Consider the following 20,309-nt stretch of genomic DNA (forward strand, 5'->3'; position numbering starts at 1 on the left):
TAGGTAAGCCCCCTGTCCAGTTCATCAGTTTATCTCTTCCTACCTTCTTTATCCAATCTGCTTCTTTTCACTTCCTTATTATCATTCTTTTCTCCATCTCCAATACTTCCGTCTTATCCCAATTAATTCCGTGATTCGTCTCCTTAACATGTTTGTATATGGCATTGGTATCTTTCTTCCTCCTAACATCATCTTCATGTTTTATCCTTTCTTTCATTCTCTTTCCTGTCTCTCCTATATATGACATATCGCAGTCCTCACACCATACCCTATAGATGACTCCTTCTTCCTCTTCATTAATCTTTTTAGTTCCTTTTCTATTCTTCTTCCTTATTGATCTTAATAAAGTTTCTCCACTCTTTCTATAAGTTCTGACCCCTCCTTTCTTCAATAAATTCTTCAGTTTCTTCTCCCATACTTTCTATGCCATGCAATTTTCCACTCTCATCCTCTTCATTCTTCTTTCTCCCTCTCTTCCTCTTCCTGCGTTCTTCTTCCTTCTCTAACTCTTTCTTGCTGTAACCGTTCTTCTCTAACTGTCTGTAGAATATCTGTATGCTCTCCTTCCTTCCTTCCTCTTCGTCCTCCAGCATTTCTATTCTTCTTATCATATTTGTTATGAAATTTCTCTTTGTACTCCTATCCACGTCGCTCCTCTCATGGCAGTACACTCCCGCTGAGCACTCTTTCTGGTACCACCTCGTAACTAGTCCTTCTCCTTGTTTTATTATGGTCATGTCTAAAAAGTTTATTCTTCCATTTTCTTCCAACTCCATGTCCAAGCTTATGCCTTTTTCTTTATCTTCCACACTATCTTTGAAGTTCTCTAATTGTCTCCTAGTCCCTTTCCACAAGCCTAGACAGTCATCCACATACCTACAAAACATGATCAAGTTCTTACCCCTTCTTCTTTCACCTTTTTCTCCCATTTGTTCATAATTATTTCTGTCAGTACTGGGCTCAGCCTCGTACCTATACTGATTCCTTTTCTTATTTTTACCACTTTCTTCCCTATTATACAATAACTGTTTTCCCATATCATCTTCAAAGCCTTAACTACTTTCTCTTTTGTCCATCCTTTTATACTTTTACTACCCATTTCTTCCTCTATGACACTTATTATTGCTTCTCTACTAAGGCTCGGGAACATAGCCTTAACATAAAGACTAAACATAAGTTTTGTGCCTCCAATAAGATCCACTCTTCTTAACAATTCCTTGGTTTCTTCTTTAGTTTAAACTTTTTCATAATGACTATATATATGACGGTTAAATAATTTAAACTTTGTCATAACAATATTTATATATATGTCTGTATTTTCATTTATTTTCGATAGTGTCTGAAGAAGGATATGCTAGATATCCGAAACAGTTACAAATTATAATTTAAAATAAAGTGGGTTTTAAGCTTTGGTCAGTGTCTCTTTTGTTAAAATAATCAATCCAAAGCCATGAATAGTCTTACTATAAATAATAGGTATCACGAATAGTTTTAAGACTATCTCCTTCCAAGTACTGCGTTAAAGACATTCGATTACATAACACTGACACTCATGTGAATTAGCCCTATCAATATGAAAGAGCTAAACATAATGACAATGTAAAAACGAAGAGGAAAAAAGAATGTCTATTTAGTTCCAGAGCTTTTCTTTAGCAAAGCAAGAATAAGAACTTAGAAGACATGATGAGGGTAGCGAGTCATTGAACAAAAGCAACTACATTGAACGGTTGAATTTGCTGAGTATGATATGAAACTTGTAAATCTTTTAATGAACGCAACTGCTTTTGCTAGAGCTTGGAACAGAATTCAAAAGGGCCTAAGCGGCTCTGTAGCATACGAGGTATCTAACGAAGTGACATGAAATTTTCAGTTCCTTTCTTGTTGCGATATTGCTTGAGAAAATGACAGGCGTAGCTACTTTGAATACTGTTAAAGAAGGGGCATCGATTATTGTATATCTTTCGGGGGGAGGGGGGAGGATTAAGGTATTTTTGTGTTTCTTTGTCATATATCTAAGCAAAGGATCCAAACAAATATATTCAGATTCTGAGAGGTAGGGTTCCCTCGGCCCCTCAAGATCGGATTCATGTTGGCACGGTAGAAAAATGATTCCCATGATTGACAGACATTACTGAAAAATGATCAGCTGTAGTATTGGCCGAGCACATATAAAAATGAAATGAAATCTTTAACGTCCCATGATTATGTCATTACGCTAAAGAAAACATGATTATGGAATATGTGGAATGATAATGTGGGAGGAAACGGGAGAACATCGAGGAAACCTATGCCATGGAGATGATGTATATCTTACTATCGCGTGCAATTAATGTTTGTCAATGACGACGGATATTTTGCCATTCGTGACATATTTCCTAATCGGAAACTGCACCGCACACCACTGTGGAGTGATTGCCAATAGTGTCTTTTCATTTTCATAATTCAAGTGTTTCATCCACTTAAAGAATGTAAAGATAATATCAGCAGCAATTGCTCGTATCATCAATTACTCAAATTATTTCGAAATATTGACAATGAAGAAAAATAATTTTTGCAACGTTTGATCATACCAAATAACTACTCTTCATTCTTTAATTGTGATCCAATTCGCAGTGTTCCATGCACACTATCTCTAGCTAAAAACTTACTTATCGAACAGAATGAACGAGCATGGTGGCTCAATGTTATAGCGCTCACTTCTGGTATGAGGAATCCATGGTTCGATCCCTAACTACGAGTTTCTGGTGGATAACACCGTGTCCATTTATTTTCTCTCCTACATTTTCATTCAACCAATTCATTTTTATTAATTACCATCTGCTTTAGTAGGGCGCAAAATTCCCCGTCGCAATAGGATTTGCCGTTTACTATTTTGTTTTCGAATTGCAAGAAAAATAACGAGCAAACACTGATCCGGATAGTGGATTAATAAGGTCTAAAATTTCGCGCCCTGGCTTTAGCCAAAGGGTCATATAGGTACGGCGTAAAACTAATAATTTCTTTTTAAAATGAAATGAAATGAAATCTTTTAAGTTTTACCTTCCACAGTTATGTCGGATAGGCTAAAGGACACGGAGATGATGAGAAATAAATTAAATGGTGGAATGAAGAAAGTGGGAAGAAACGGGAGAACACCGAGAAAACCTACGCACATGGTGTGTGTCCACCACCAAGCTTACTTGCCGCAAGCTCGGATGGAACTAAGAACCCCATGCACCACAGGTGAACGCTCTAGAACTGAGTCACCGCGGCTCCTAATATTTCATTCTATCGTACAGAATAGTAAAATTTTAAATCTAGTTTACGTAATACGCAACGATCATCATTAATTTGTCTTTGAACAATTGTCATGTTCTCTTTATATAGTACACCTAGAAAGTATTTGACAGTTGACAAATTATCTTTTGCCAATAGCTCGGGAACAAATTAATTAATTTGTATTTTTTTTATTATTATCATCCTTAGAATAGTTATAATTTGATAACTTGCCAATATCGGTACTCTAATAGGTTAATTTATTGTTAAGTTTTTAGGAAAAGAAATTTTGTCAACTGAATTTTTTTTCTTTCGTGACTGTACCTACCGAAAATAAAGGAGCGTTTAATATGATTTCAATCAAAGTAAAATATATGAAAACAGAAATCTTCAACAATACATAATTCAACATAAAGGAGCATGTACTTACTTTCAGAGACAACTTTCTTCGTTTGTTTTCTACTTTTCTTCTTCATCTGTCCTCTTACTCTGTTTTTAACTGCTTGAGGCACCGTGTCTTCATATTCACATAGCGTTTCACGAAAATCCATCTCCATATAGCTCTCAACCATAGGACTTATATCCATTCCATTGACACATTGCGTATCCACCTTCTCGAAAACTTTCACCAACATTTCACCCTCCTCACCTCCACTAGATTCACTACTGGAGCTCTGTGCTAGTTCTGTGACAATGCTAGGTAGCGGACGCGTTGGAGAAGGACGTGGTTTTGCACGATCAATGCTTCTAGGGTTGTTACTCTTTCGTGTAGTTCTACTGACACTTTCATTTGAAGTATCACGTACACTTAGAAAAGACGGAGTCTCCAATTTCAAGGGAAGAATATCACCACTATCAGCTAATTTAAGTAAAACTTGGTCCTTTAGCTCTGTTGTTGATTCTCCATCTGCAGAAGTAGCCTTATAACTTTTCTTCTGAACCATTTTCTGTGGAGATTTAGGAAATGTGTTGCGAAACTGATCAGCAGAACCTTTAAGAAAGAACAGAATGACTTTATGATTATGAAATCAATATCTTAACAGATTAAATATAAGTTCACTATTTCAATCGAGGAGTAAGCATAAACAAATTCAGTAATACTACGAGGGTAAGTCAATAAGTAACGGCAATATTTTTCTATTTCTTTTCAGGTTAGCTCTACGGCATTGTGTGTTCACCAGACGCTAGTTGTCACATTGGCTTCGCCCGTAATAGGTTGCAACGTTATCACATCAGACCGCTTGGCGCTGTTGCGAAGTAAAGATGGCCGCGCAACTCTCTTTGTGCACCAAAGAAATAACATTCTGTCATCTTTTTTTTTTTTTTTTTTTTTTTTTTTTTTGTGTGTGTGTGTGTGTGTGTGTGTGTGTGTGTGTGTGTGTGTGGTTTGCAGGTGAACCTGAAGCAGAAATTCATATAAGATTTTTAGCACAATACGGGGACAATGTGTTGCCACAATGAAATGTTTACCAATGGATTGAACGAGCGTGAAGGATGAGGAAAAAACAGGACGTCCAGAACATAACAGCAGATGACATTATTGAACGAGTCGTGGCTTGATCCTGAATAACAGACAAGTGACTGAAATGGCAACCCATATGCAAAGTAGTCATGGTTCTGCATATGACACCATGCATAACAAGCTCAATTTTCACGAAGTCTGTGCGAAATAGTTTAAAAAAAAAAAATCGATGAAGAGCACAAGCGAAACCGTGTCAGAATCAGTCAGCACCTACTGGACTGTTATGTTAACGAAGGTGAAGCGTTTCTCAGGTGAATCATCACTGGAGATGAAACGTGGATTCATCACTTTCAACCAGAGAGCAAACGCATAAGCATGGAACAGAAGTACCCTAGATCTCCCGTCAAGAAAAAATTCAAGACTCAATCTTCTGCAGGGAAAATGATGCTCACAGAATTTTTGACTCAAAAAGGTCAATACTGGAACATCACCTGGAAAAAGAGTAAACAATCAAAAGTACAGTGGATGCTGGTAAGCAAGCTGAAGCCTGCAATTCACAAGAAACGCAGAGGTTGATTGTCGAAAGGTGTTCTTGCGTTACACGATAATACGTGTCTACATACCGCCGCCCACACGGCTCAAACTCTTAAGACGCTGCGTTTCAAGGTGTTGGCGCATCCTGCATACAGTCCTGATCTCGCCCCGTCGGATTACCATTTGTTTGTTTTACTTAAAGATGCTTTCAGAGGCCGTCGGTTCAGCTCCGATCAATAGGTGAAGGAAGCGGTGCATTCGTGGCTTGCTGTGCAATCAAAAACCTACTTTGCAGAGAATATCGGAAAGCTTGTGCAACGGTGGACCAGGTGCATTGAAAAGCAGAGTGATTATATTGAAAAGTTATGAAAAAAATGTACTCTTGTAGTAATAAATAATAAAAATTGATTGCAGATACTTATTGACTTACCTTCGTATTTAGTATTTAATGAAAAAAATGTCCGAACACATACCAATCTACAAATCTCACTGAGCTGAAGATAGTGATATGGGTGTGTGTGAATCTTAATCGGTAGTTTTCGACAAAAAGGAGAAAATGACGTTTTCTAAACATAAAAAGTGATGCTGTAAGATAACCACATCACCTATCAAGTACCTAAAATGTATCTTAATCAAGTTTTTCCATCATTTTATACGCAAGACGACAGCATACCGTATGGTTAATGAGAAACAGCCCCAAAAATAGGATTAATTCTTAAATGTTAATTTTTGTTTAACCATAAAATGGTTCAAAGAAAATACACACATCAATAATTGATAGACATCGAGCTGAGCAACATGGGATACTTGAGAGAGAATTCTCATGCATATTTTTTGAAAAAAAGAAACTTACGGTACTAAAACTTACATCATTTGCTGCCAATAATTAATATAGTTTTCACTTTGCTAGAAGAGATTAATTTATTTACTATATATGTAAAAATAGTTATATAGCACATTGTATCTACTGTTGTTTTTATTTGTCTTTTCTCAATGGTGACAAGTACTCCTAACAGTGACGCACATGCTACTTGTAATAATACCCCCCAAAAATAAATTCGGAAATAAGTACAGGGTGTCCACATGAAACCTCCCTGATTACAAATATTAATTGCATGGAAACTATTAGTGCTAGAATATAACGGTTTGCGGTATCTTGAAGAGCAACTTAAACAGTTTTTCATGTTGTTGATTGTTAATTGTCGTTTATGCCCCATCTGTATATGATACTCCTTCTCTTCGTCACAAAATTGAAGAAGCCATCAACTAGATCACACAGGACATGCTACACAACAAATGGCGGGAGATTGAATATCGATTGGACATCCTGAGAGCTACTAATGGGGCCCATATAGAAGTGCATATATAGAAAAAAAAAGAAGAAGAAAGAAACTGTTGAGTTACTCTTCAACATGCCGCAAACTATTATTCTCTGGCACTTATAGTTTCCATGCAATTAATATCTGTAATCATGGAGGGTTTCATGTGGACACCCTGTATATTGATAGCGGAAAATGTAACTAACTAGTGTACAGAGCTTCCTTATCAATGCAATTAATATCGAAGAAATTAAAATTAAAAATCTAGAAACGCAATCTATTGTATTGTATGCATGTGAAAGTTGCTTGCTAATCCACAAAGAAGAACAGAAGTTGAAAGTTTTGGAAAATTGGGATATAGACTTGGTAAAAGTCTCCCAAAAAAATTTTAATGAAGATTTGCTTAAAACATCGATGAAGAACGTCTGTTTTTCCGCAATTGAGAAACTTAATTAAGCAACTAAGTTACTGAAATATGAATCTTACGCTGAAAATCTTTTAGGAAGAGAAAATTATTTTTTTTATTTCTTTACTTCTCATTTAATTCCGTATAAGCATTACTACGTATTTCTACTGTTAAGTCAATTCTAATCAAAACTTTATCTTGTTCTTCTTTTTGCCATACTTAAAAGTAATAACGCCAACATATGCAGTACTGAAATGAAAAGACAAATAATATTACCTTGTCGTCATCTGCGAATTTATTCTCCTGAAGAGAACTAAGACGCTAATTAATTCGCATGTCGATTCACTACGGTATGCGTAATGTAAGTGTTTGGAGCATGCAGTCACTCGATAAAAACAGTGTTCATAAGCGTTCGAGGTAAGCATGTTCAATGAGTATCAGTACCATATACTTTGGCGCAAACCATTAGAATATAATGTTCGCCCAACATCAACATATAAACAGATGTTGTACTTCAAAAGAATCCATGTGAGTTTCTTTCGTAAAATATGCGAGCACCTACCATGAACCTCCATAGTACTAAGCATATCATGAACTCTTTTCACTTCATTAAATGTGGCTCTCCTTGTAGGAAATGGTACACTCCTCAGACGGACATCAGTCTTCTTAAGTGGAGGATTTTTTCCACCAAATAATGTCTTCCTGTTATGGCCCACAGCTCGATAGAAAATCAAATCACTTTCCTTTAGGTAATCTGACCAAGCTTCCATGATATCCTGCACATGCTGTGAAGCGAAATGAAAATTAGGAAGTCTAACAAGTAAAAGAAAAAAGTTCTATAGTAGTATCAAATTTATTTTACGGACCTCGCCCGTTATACTGTACGAGTATGAAAGTGGTCGTTTACTTGAAAAGACGAAAAGGTTGAAATTGGTAGAGTTTCTGCAAGGAGTAGCAACAACTTATATGATGATCCCTAAATATTTAACACTTAAGACTAAAAGTGGTGGATGAAAACTCGTGTGATTATCCTTCTTGTTTTAAGATATTAATCCTGCTATGGCCGGTTTCAGGCCCATCCTGAGAAAGGGGGAGGGATCATCTCTGGCCCTGGGCCGAGCTGCACGCAGTATGGCAGCTCAACCTTAGAGAGGAAGATTGGAACTCGGGAAGTGCATGCAAACATGTTAATCCTTTTATACCCGGTTTGTGGATAGTAAGGATATCCGGGCAACAACCTACACGGGAATAAAGGTTTTGGCCGGATATCCAAATGCCGACTAACGTGAGTTATAGGATCTGGAAGAGTATGTGCGATTTCGTCACGGCCTCATCAAGGTAGATAGAACACGTCTCTGCCCCTATTGGCGGAGGTGATGCTTCGGCTATCCTCCGAAATGGACAATTTGGTCATGCCCTTGGGTCCAGGAAAACGAAACTATGTGGTACCCCAACATGTATGAAAGAGATGATGATAATTTTAAGTTGAACGTCCGTTTCATCAGCGAAGCTATATGACACAGGACTTACTGATTAACGTTGGATCCGAACCACATGAGCTCCTGCTGGGAATCGAACCCGGGTCTCCCATGCCAAAGGCGCGTACGCTAACCGCCGTATGAAAGAACGTGGTTAAAGTGTCCAGTAGGGCGAACCCATCATCCCTACCAGAATGGATGTGATACTGTCCTCAAAGAGCGCTTAGTGCGTCCTCTTGGGTTCGGAATGGAATATTATATCTCAATGCACTCTTGTACCTCAAGAGGGAAAGATAGTGAGATTAATCCTTCGTCACAGGTTTTTCTTGGGCTTACTGGGTGCAGAATCAACGACACTACCAGGGGACCCGCCGCTCTCAAATGGCCATTGTCCTTAAAGAGAGATAGTCTACATGAGTCATTGGGTCTGATAATGTACGGTGTGCTTCTTCCGTAAACAAAGGAAGTTCCGTATTGATTGAATGTCTTTATCGAGGGAGGCTGTGATGTCCTTCCCAAATGGTGACTTACACGTACTATTGGGGTCGGAAGATAGCATTTATCTAACAAGTAAAACATAGGTAGTCCCGTACTCTTGGATAAACCTGAAAGGGAGGCTTCACTTACTTCAAAATGAACATGTCATTGGCTCTGGGAATGTACGGTGTACCTCTACTGTATTACAAGAAGTCCCATATTACTTGGACGATTCTACCAGGAGGGGAATGTCAGCCTACTACCTGGAGGAGGACCGAATACGAGTGGGGAAAGATGCCAATCCCAAGTATACCTGGGTAAAGGTTTCTGATCCTAGTGGAAGGAAGAAATTTATCTAGGGTCGGGGATGATCAAATCCACTCGGGCATACATGGGGCTCCCGGATTGGGTTGGATTTTGTCGAGCTGTGGTCAAGCCGTGGGATGCGGTAGCTAGTGCTTCCATTGGTGAAAGGTGAGTTTAACTTATAACGCTCGAGCCCAATAGCTACAGAACATGCAGAGATCTGACTCGCTAACAGGGCCGACTCGACTAATAGGATAAATTGATAGGCACTTAGGACTTCGGTCTGGCCGCGCAGTGGGTGTATTCCGCTCCCCTTGATTAAATACAGGAGTTACATCGCTAATGTAAACCAAGGTCAAGGGACACGCCTTGAAGCATGAGGACAATTAGAGTTCAATGAACAGAGCAAACAGACTGGATGTAACGACGCTTTTCTATAAAGTAGGCTGAGCGGCCGCAGCATGTCTTCGTGACATGTGAAATGCGTAGTGGTGGACCACTCCATCTCTAATGTTCTAAGATATTGTTCAACCAGACCCAAAAGGTGTTCTAATTGTGTAGCTTAGCCATTGCTCTAAGCTCTGAACTGCGTAATTGTAGCTAAAAATATAGTCATTGTTAATTTATTTGTTTATTAATTTAATGTGTAATTAAGATTTCGCTTGTGAAGTTTCAATCATTGTCAAAATTCTAGTTCTTGATATAAACTTGCTAGATATCTAGAAATTTCACAATACATGTTTTAAGACAGAAATATAATTTACTTAATGATGTATTACTTCAACTTCTTGTGTTCATTAAACTACCATGAAAAATCTTGAAATGATTATATTGTATAAATTAGTTTGATGTGATTCTTTCCTAAACTGTGTCCCGCGATTAATATAACTTTTAGTTTTAGGTTTTCGAGATTCTCAGTGGTTTTTCCGTTATTTTTCGTTTCATGTTCACCAACTGAAAATGATCCTCAGGAAAGCTGAACGCATAGAGACTGTTCCGATCACGGGTGAACGAACTGTGAGAGACATCATAGATGATTTCAACCATCGCCATCCTGAAAGCAATCCTATCTCATCCGACACAGTCGCTACTCTTCTATATAAATTTTCAGATACAGGAGCTGTTGAAGACAGACACCGGACAGGTAAACCTAAAACGGTTATAGACGAAGCAACAAAAACAGCAGTGTTGACGTCCGTTCACAAAAGAATGCAGCAATAATTACAATATACTTGTTTGCTTTCAAGGTTATCTTTATGAACGTACGATTTACGTCACTTTCTATGGACACAAGGCCTTCAGGGCTTTTGTGGAAGGACGTGAACACTGCTATTGTTGTTGTTTTGCCTGAAGTCGTTTTAGGTTTACCCGTCTGGGGCCTGTCTTCAACAGCTCCTGTATTTTTGAATTTGGGATAAAATGGAAAATAACGGAAAACCCACTAAAAATCTAGAAAACTGTAAGAATTTAAAAAAAAAAAAAAAGGATATAAATTCCTGAGCAAATTTTAGTGCTAGGTGATGTGTCACTCACACACACCTTCCCATCTGAAATTTAGAAGCTGAATCCAAGATAACAATTTCAAGATGACTGCCAAAAATACAGAATGGTCTGTGACATTTAATTCCTGTCCATCGCGTATTTTTAATATTGTTTGACTGTCCTCAGACTTTTGGCCCATCCTGTAAACAAAAGTAAAAAGTTTAAAAGTTGATAATAATGTCGGTCTATTCCTCATTAACCAGTATAATAATGAAAAGCTTGATTAGGGTCTGCATTAGTTTCATCTTAATGAGTGATGTGGTGGTCCTGTAGCATTAATTTCTAGGTTTACAAAAAGTTAGTTTTTCCCAAAAACTACATACTACAGCTCACCTATATTATCTTATTAAGCTCAATGAGATGTATCAAATGGTGTATTATTATTATTATTATTATTACTTCCTTTCTTTGTTAGACGCTAATATTTAGAATTTTGATTCATTTCTTATCACTTTCGCATGACTTATTTGTAATTCCGCAATTCTTGAAGGTACTACAGCATTCGTTATTCGTTCGGCTTAGATTCCCACAGAGTACATTTAGGATAAAATATTAGATTTATTCCTTTACTGTCTTTTCTTTCGTTCTATGATGAAATCTGGGAACCATGGAGAAGAAGGATTACTAATCCTTTCCTTTGAGTGGATGCTCATAACCACCTACTACGCATAAAGAAAACAGTGATATATATATATTTCTTGTTGGAGTTTTACGACCCATTTCATCATCAAAACTATTTAAGACTTAGACCTACTGTTTTACGTAGTACCTAACAATCTGAATTACATCAGGAATTGAAGCCACGTCTCCCACACCAAACGTTCGGCAAACGGGAAATCGGATTAGGATTAGGATTTTAGATTTCTGGGCTCTCGGCATCTAAGGCCATTCAGCCCGTCACGTTTTGAGGGATGACGTCTCTCGGCGAGCATACTATCCGGGGAAAGGGAAGGAAGAAAGGAAGCGGCCTGGGACCTATAAGTTAGGTACCACCCCGGCATTTGCCTGGTGTGAATGAGGAAAACCCAGGAAAACCTCATTCAGGGTGGCTGGCCTGAGAAAGCGTTCTTACACCTTTTCGACCGAGTGCCCCCACCGGGAATCGAACCCGAGTGCCCCGTTAGCGACTACGCTATGCGGGGCCACAACGGGAAATCGGAGTTAAGGATCTCTGACAACTAACTACTTAATCTTTCGAACAAATGAGAAATCATGAGTCATTATGATCACAGATATCAAATCATGTGTTGCAGATAATTTTGTTTCTGATTTTTATGTAACGTTTGGTCACGTGTATTTACACATATTCCTCTACATTCATACGGGATTTCATAAATTTGCTCATGTTTTGGGATCTGAATAATAACTTAATAGACCACTATTGCTACTAACGGGCTTCAACATTTGAGAGAATTTAAGATAATATTGAATTTGAGTTTCAGAAGAAACGAAATTCTTAATGCAAGTTAGTTATCTTTTCAAATGAATGTGGTGCATAATGTTTTCCGCGTAATACATCACGGTAAGAAAAAGATTTGACTTAACATGAAACACATATTGGTCTCATTCGTTTTATTCATTGACAAAATATATTTTATCAATGGAAATCCACATTTAACCTCATAGACACTAGGTTCTTTATTGATACATTAAACAATAAATCTTTCTCATTTCTTATGCGACAAATCCCTTTACTCATTCCTACAAATACAAACCTGTATCAATGATGCCTCGTTGTACCTTCGAAGACTTGCACCAGCTGATTTAGGATGACTCGTACCACTTTTTCCATCGCGTGAGCTCTGTGAACCTCCCTGTTTAGCTCTTACGGTATAACAATGAAATGTTTTGTGTATCACAACGTCCTTTCCTATTAGACAAAGAAGAAAAAAAGAAAAATATATTTTTAGAACTAGATGTTTTGTATATAAAACACAACAGATCATTAGATACACTGGAACAAAAAAAAAATCCATACCCCCAATACATCCAAGAAACCCTTAACCTACTTGATTCAATAAGACTACGGCTGCATCGATTTTCCGGTTCATCATATAAAAATTATGTAATAGTTTCTTTTTTCAGTATTAGATAAGCTTTATTTCTGTATGATTAACAATGAGAATACTATAAGGCTCCTTTGCTATTGCTGTTTTATTATTAACACAGAAGAGAGAGAAAGACAAAAGTGGAGACACGATTCCATTTCCATCTTTTACTTCACAAACCTGAGACACCATGAAAATTAACAATTCACTATAAAACAAAAACAGAAAAAAAAACATACAATGACCACAAAGTGCACACTGAAAGTGATTCGAGCCTAAGTGGCTCATCGAAATTAAAAGAAGAAAAAAGAAAAGCAGCAGACGAAAGAACAAGTAAGCTGATGAATGTAAGAAAGAGTTTCGAGTGAGAAACAAGAAAATACTGGAAGACAGACGAAATGGTGTGCAGAAAGAAACTATGAAGAACTGTACATATAACACATTAAGTGCGGAAAGGACTGCTTATTTTATGGAGGACTTACGTCTAGTGCCTACGTCATAAACTTTTCGTTTAATAACTTGTGAACTTCCTCATTTTCGAAACTGTTCTGGTTTCATTTTCAGGGAGAAAGGGAAGAAATAATAAAATAAGGTCAGGTCTAATCTTGTAAATTCCCGACAAGTTCAACAAATGGCAAATTTTGCTATCGACAGATAAATTTGTTATTATTGTTATTATTATTTTAATGAGCCAATGTAACAGAAAATTTACTTGTTCTAAATTCGTATAAATATATTCTGTGTCCTATAATATATAGAAAATAGATCACAAATGAAAATCAAACATATTTTGTGAAGAAAAATGTAAAGAAGATGTGCCGTTAAACATACATTGATACTTTTTTTTTTTTCTTGATAAGCAGACACACTCACCTTTAAAAATTCCTGCAGCAAAATGACCTCCACCTAACATAATGATCGCCCAGTATGTATGGGCTGGGGATTGAAGAGCAAGGGATACCAACTGTTTATCTCCAGCCGGAATATTCTGTAGAAAGAAGAAGAAAACATGTAAAGTCTCACCACACACACACAATTTTAAATCCACTTAAAGGAAATATGAAAAATTGATTTTACAATTAATATCAACACATATATTCTCTAGAGGGATGGAGATATAGCTATCATGTATCTTAGATTGACTCATATACTAAATTTTGTGCGTTTCGGCTACAATTCGAAAACAGTGGCAAGAATCTTGCATTTCGCGAACTCTCACTATCAAGCCCTGGAGGAAATTTAAAACTCAATAACACTGTAACTGTTATGTTTATTACTACTTTTTTTTGGGGGGGGGGGATGAGATGAAGGAAAGTTTTGTTCTGGTCACATCACTCAATAACGCTTGTAATGGTGACCATGTGACTCAAGATGGCGTCTATACAGGGAAAGGTAATGTGTACTATGGTTTACGGAGTTAAAACGTTGCGTTTCAGTGTGGAGAAAGTTTCACATAACGTAAGGGAAACCACTCCCAGCAGAGACAAGTATCAAGGGATGATATGGTGAGTTCAAGGTTGCAGGAAGTGTGTTAGATTTGCCAGGCAGGAGGAAGACCAGGAATAAGTAACGATATGATTCAGACAATGCAGTAGAAAATAGAACGGAGTTCGATGAAATTGCTTAAATATTGATCCTTGAAACTGGAAATGCTAAGATCAATGTTACGAAAGGTCGTCAGCACGAAGGTGAACACCGGGCCTTACAAGTTAAAATTTGTACACGATCTGAAAGATGAAGACTGTGATATCAAGGTATTTTATGAATCAGTGCTCATTCGCTGACAAGGTCATGGCGATTTTCGTTTCGGATTCTGTTCTCAGACGAGGCATGTTTCGATTCGGAAAAGGTGAACAGGTACAATTGTCAAATTTGGAGAGTAGTAAATCCACATAAGTTCGAAATGCATATACGGGATACTTCCGAAGTCAATATGTGGTACACGCTTCCAACGTACCATATCATTGGTCCATTTCCCTTCGAGGAAGACATGGTAAATAATGACAGCTATACAGACAATCCTTGTGTCAGAACCTCAGAACTTAGATATTATCAATGAAATCCACGTGCAAGAAGATAAGGTGTTTCCATGTTTTGCCCCTGGGATTCATACGTATCTTAACGAACAATTTTGGGAGAGATTGACTGGCCAAAGAAGACTCACACCTTGGTCTACAAGATCACTAGACTTTAAAACTTGTGATTACTGATTATAGACACGTAAAGATCGAGGTGTATGCACAGAAACCACGTAACCTCGAGACCCGAAAGACGAGATAAGTGATGTGATTTTGTATATCCCAAAAAGATATTATCAGTATGCAATTCTCTGTTTTAGAAAAAGATTGCAACAGTGTTTGGACGGGAATGGTGCACAATTAGAGATTCAGCGATGAACTTAACAAACATGTAAAAATAAAAAAATAAAAACTTCAAATGTTACTGTAAGTACACATAAAATTTTGTGTTAAAAACTTAATAGTTTTTTAAGTTACAGAGCTTTAGTTTCCTACAAAACTTTATGATGAGTTCCCTGATAAAACGGACAATACACATTGGAACAACAAGGAGATAAAGACATTTGTACAGTTCTGAAAATAACAGAAAATGCATATATAACAAGAACGGCAAAATGTAAAAGAAGAAAGAGAAGGAATAAGAAAATATAACATGAAACATATAAAACAAAGTGAAAAGGGCATAAAAAAAACTATTTAACAAACTTTTTTTTTTTTTTTTTTTTTTTTTTTTAAGGCGGTATGACAAACATAAAAACAGATGTATGGGAAATGGAGTAAGTGTAGTTAGTTGTAATATTATAAACGACATAGAAAGCGGGAACACTTTTGCTGTTAAGAACAGTAATGTAAACCAGGGATAAAAGTGAGGGGGACGCGTAGGGACGCCGTCCCCCCACCTCGAAAACATTTACGGCGTCCCTCTAGTTCCGAAAAAAAATACAATGGGCAGAGATAGACAGGGAGAACGGCGTGAGCATCATTCCGCTACCCACCGTCCGCCACCTTTTCAGATCCACTTTTACCCCTGATGTAAGCGTAATCCCGACTTTTTCTGAGGTGCGTGGGAAAGTCTGGAGGCAGGATTTTGAGAATACTTATGGAGGAAATGGTCGGATACACTATTGTGCAGCGTTGTGTGCTGAAGCTGGTAAATAAGAAATTTGTGCGCTACAGAAGTACCTGTGACTGTTCACGTAGACCGAAAGAGAAATTACGGAGTTCCGACTATATAGAAAGATGGACAGTAAAGGCATTAAAGACCTAAATGACATTGGAAGGAAGAAGTTGTTGCCTTTGTAATAAAATCTTAGAATACCAAATTAATATCGAATATAGGGAAACTTTTACGTCTGAGATTCAGGTATTCTTCTGTGAAGGAGTACACCTAAAGTACATATAAGTTAGGGCTATATGTTAAGATTCTTATTTTGAATAATACGCAACGCACTTATGTACAAATAAAAATAAAGTAGTTTATGTACCTTGCACATATTTTTTTCGTTTCAAAGGACAATAGTTTCGGCACTTCAAGGATTCCTAATACTTGTTTCAATTTCCAATAGTATCAGGAACCATGCACCAGGAATTCTCACAGATGCTGAAATTATTGTTGTTAGAAACAAGGAAAATATACGCAAAGAATGTAAATTACTGTGAAAAATACAAGAATCTGTTTTACCCATACATATCTTTTAGTTTTGTAATAGTAAAATAACCGTTTCAGTGGATTTTCTCTTACAATGAACTTTCAGGGTTTTCTAACGATTTGAGATAAACAATAAGTAGTTCCACCTAGATCTTTGCAGAACTTGTACCCATCGATCACAAAGTAAGTAATAGTCGAACGCAGCGCTCATCTGCAAATACTGCACAGGAAAGAGACAGCTATAATTTGCCCAGCAGTAACATCAATGGATGCGTATAACGATCATTGACGTTTGTTGTTTAAAATATATTTAAAGTTGTGTAAAGCATCAAAGAAAACGTAATTTAAAAGATAAAATAGTATGTATACGGGTTCACATTTTATAAATAAATATTTTCGCCAATGTACTTTTTTTTTTTTTTTTTTTTTTTTTTTTAACTTTACGAATTTTGGTAACCTTGGTAATCAACCGATTTTTCCTTACATCATAGCCTTTATACGTGCTAAATTAGAGAAAACTTGTCTTATTTCAACCGATTTCAACCACTTACCTTATTTTGAAAAAGAATGCACTTGTACAAAGAAATTACATTGCCACTTTCATTTTCAAAGAAGACTTTTGAGTGTCGGGACACCACTTTCCGAGGTGCTGCTGTGTTACTCTCATCTTCAGTGTCTGTTGAACTTTGGTTGGAAGAAATCTTTTCCAGAATTCGATTTCGAATTGGAGTTGCTGAAGGACCCCTCGACCCACTCTGTCGTCGTGGGCTGCTTTGAGGACTACTGGTCGATGATTCTGAGTCATGACAGTCGTCCTCCGAATCCGAACCGGATATGCTTGAAACATCACCTGCAAACATTGTACGTTACTTAAATTGGATATATTCTGTGAGAAAAGAACAAGGAATTAATCGTTACAACGTAAGCAACGAAAATAATGTTGTACAGTAAAAACTGAGTTGGTTAACTTTGGTTATATAGAAAATGTGCTAATAATAGAAGCGCTTCGCAATATCTAGGAAGCATGGTGGCTCAATGGTACAGCGCTCACCTCTAGTGATAGACATTACAGATCTTGTGAGTGTGTTGTGCACATCATCGTGCCCGTACAGTTGCGGCTCTTGCGGGAAGTCACATCAGCGAAAATCGGAGTTTTATCGCTGTGGTAGGAGAATTCGCGTAATGTTATATGATGATTACTACTCTATTAGGCCAAAAGGTCCTGAATAGAGAAAACATTGTAATCACTGCCTGTATGCTCGCCCGAGCGTTGACAATTGGACAAGTTATTACAAGTGTGTTAACCCCTTTCCCCGCCAACTACACATGGGCGACATTCAATAAGGAATTTTAATACAAAATATCCAACAGTAATAACTTCAGCAACACAAATATTATACCAAAATGGATTGACTTCAGAAATACGACTCGAACACATTAATACGATATGAAATTTCGTATGTCAAAATGTCACAAACTATGTGCTAACACCCTAAAACACGACAGAGAAATTGTCTGAGAAATCACAATATCACAAATGAAATATATGAGCAAATTTAATATTAGCAGACACTTTATACAGGTATTCTTTACATATTAGGATTGGGTGAAACTAAGGCTTACAATTATGTTAGGTTTACCATGAGAAATATACAGTATGGCGTATCTATGACATAACTGCAGGGTGACAACTTGTTTTTGGCTGCCAGTTGTCACTGAGATGACCTTGGTTGCTAGGCAACGAACATGTATGCGATAGGAAGTATCATACATAGCGGTGTAGAACAGGTAACAATATACAATATTATAGTGAACTGAATGCAGTCTTTATAAGAGAATAGCAACCTTTTAAAATAATAAATGAGCCTCTAGAAATGTTTAGTATGCGGAGAAAACGATGCAGAGAAGTTTATCACAGTACTAATCCTTAATAATAATAAAGTAATGCGTCCGTTTATCGTCAAATTTTTGCATAAAAGAGAGTCACCTAGAGACACCAAACTTTGTACACAGATAAATCATCACTAAGTCTCATGGCACATGGAACCATTTTTCGATTTTCGGCTCGGAAGAAGGGTGAGAGGTTAAAATTAATATAATTTAGTAGCAGTGATATGTAGGTTTTGGCGCAAATTTGTACAATACCTTAGCGCACTACGAGCTCTCAAAATCTACCCTCCAATGAATTAAGGAAACTTCCTTTTTGTATCAGTATTGTTACACGTTGTTAAAGATTTTATTTCTATATAAAAATCTTTAATTTTTGTTTGTATATTGAACAGCGCAAAAATATTAATCAATTGTAAACTGTAACAGATTATTACTCTTTATGTAAAAACATTATTACATACTCTTTTCAACGCCTTTTGAATCATGAAGTTAGATTTATAAATAAAAAAGTTAAGATTTTTGTCTACGTGTGCAACCACATTCGATATATTATTATTATTAAAAAACTTTAAAGCAGCAAAACCAGCGCTCGAACCGCACTCAACTGGAGTTATATTATATCTTATTGCTTTCCTGCTGTTTTTCCCCAGTTTGATTCCGTTTTATTTTTCTCTTTGCTGTTTCAGTTTCTTTTTCTTTCTCTGGCTCCTTCTCTATTTTAGTTTTGTTTTAAGTCTCGAGGATACCTTCTTTCTAAGGGCATGCTCACATCCACTGTTAATCCTGACTAGTGCTAGTCTCCTTTCACATTAACTCACATTGTCTTTACTGAAGAAAAGAGAGTGAAAATCCTTCGGTGCCTTCCATTTCAACTCAGGCAAAAAAATATAAAATTGTACCATCACCATCTCAGATATTGTTGAAACTTTTTTTATAGCAACTAGACATGTATTTAAGAGACCCATATTTTTTTGTTTTGTCGAAAAAAATTTTCCCGCCAAGTAATGGGCCATCAAAGACGGGGAGTACAATTTATGAATTGTAGAAGACATGGAAAATGGTCAACTTCGGAGCCTCATCATTCGCCTGTGGAGACAGGTAGAGTTATAATTCTTGTTGTGGTATGTACATAGGGATATAAATAAACTATATTTTATTATAGTTTGGTTTGCGCATGCGTATCTTTTTTGTACATAAATTAACAAATGAACGTCAATTTATCTGAAAAGTCGAAGTTTGCGAATTTTTTTCGAGCACTTCCGGTTCGAATTTTAAAATTCTGTTTTCGCGGTTGGTAAGACCTAGTTACCCGCTTTCCGAAAAGATTTTTGTATCGCTTCTGTGTGCAACCGTTTTGTCGCAAAAAATTCGAGAAATTGTAAAATTTTCAAAAATCGCCATTTTTGGGTGCCATTTTCTCGAAAACACCATTTTTTAAAATTCTGAAATTTTGTCAGGTGGTTCAACTTTACATGAATAATAAACACACCAAATACCATTCTCGACCAATGCTTCATGAATTAACTGCAGCCTTTTAAAGTTAGCGAAGTTTCGTTAACTTTGATGTCACAGTTAGCAACACTGGGAACATAAAAGTGCAATGATTTGATGATGATTGTTGGTTCGCATTCATTAAATGAAGAATAAAAGGTTTTCTTGACTGTTTTGTTCATTATTTTGATCAAGAAGTCTCTCTGAAATAGTAAAATGAGCCTCCCCTACTCCTCCGTTTTCTTAAACAGAAATAATCTTAGGTGGAAATACGATTACGAAACGCACAAATTTCAAGTTCACTTACTTAAAATGGTCTTCGGAAACAAAATTTTACTTATTTTTTTTAATATTTTTTTACGTGGACCAATCATTTGCTTGGTTGGTGTCTTCTTCGCTAATAGCATGTACCGTGAAGGTGCTCCAATAGGTGTT

At 36.8% G+C, this 20,309-nt stretch overlaps 1 protein-coding gene across 2 annotated transcripts in view; it reads right to left on the bottom strand.

The window, feature by feature from the left end:
* LOC145671112 (tRNA endonuclease ANKZF1-like) overlaps nucleotides 1-20,309 on the bottom strand; it is a 59,692-nt gene that overhangs the window by 23,867 nt on the left and 15,516 nt on the right. The window contains exons 4-8 of one of the 2 annotated variants that reach the window (XM_081739899.1): nucleotides 17,045-17,343; nucleotides 13,701-13,815; nucleotides 12,495-12,649; nucleotides 7,539-7,761; nucleotides 3,686-4,246 (exon numbers count right to left, since the gene is read on the bottom strand). In XM_081739899.1, the coding sequence (XP_081596025.1) occupies nucleotides 3,686-4,246; nucleotides 7,539-7,761; nucleotides 12,495-12,649; nucleotides 13,701-13,815; nucleotides 17,045-17,343 (1,353 nt within the window). Of the gene's footprint in view, nucleotides 1-3,685; nucleotides 4,247-7,538; nucleotides 7,762-12,494; nucleotides 12,650-13,700; nucleotides 13,816-17,044; nucleotides 17,380-20,309 lie in introns of both variants that reach the window. The other variant, XM_081739900.1, reaches the window with a different exon arrangement.

Source organism: Thermobia domestica, chromosome 15, assembly GCF_964235325.1.
Source record: "Thermobia domestica chromosome 15, izTheDome1.hap1.1, whole genome shotgun sequence".
Taxonomy (NCBI): domain Eukaryota; kingdom Metazoa; phylum Arthropoda; class Insecta; order Zygentoma; family Lepismatidae; genus Thermobia; species Thermobia domestica.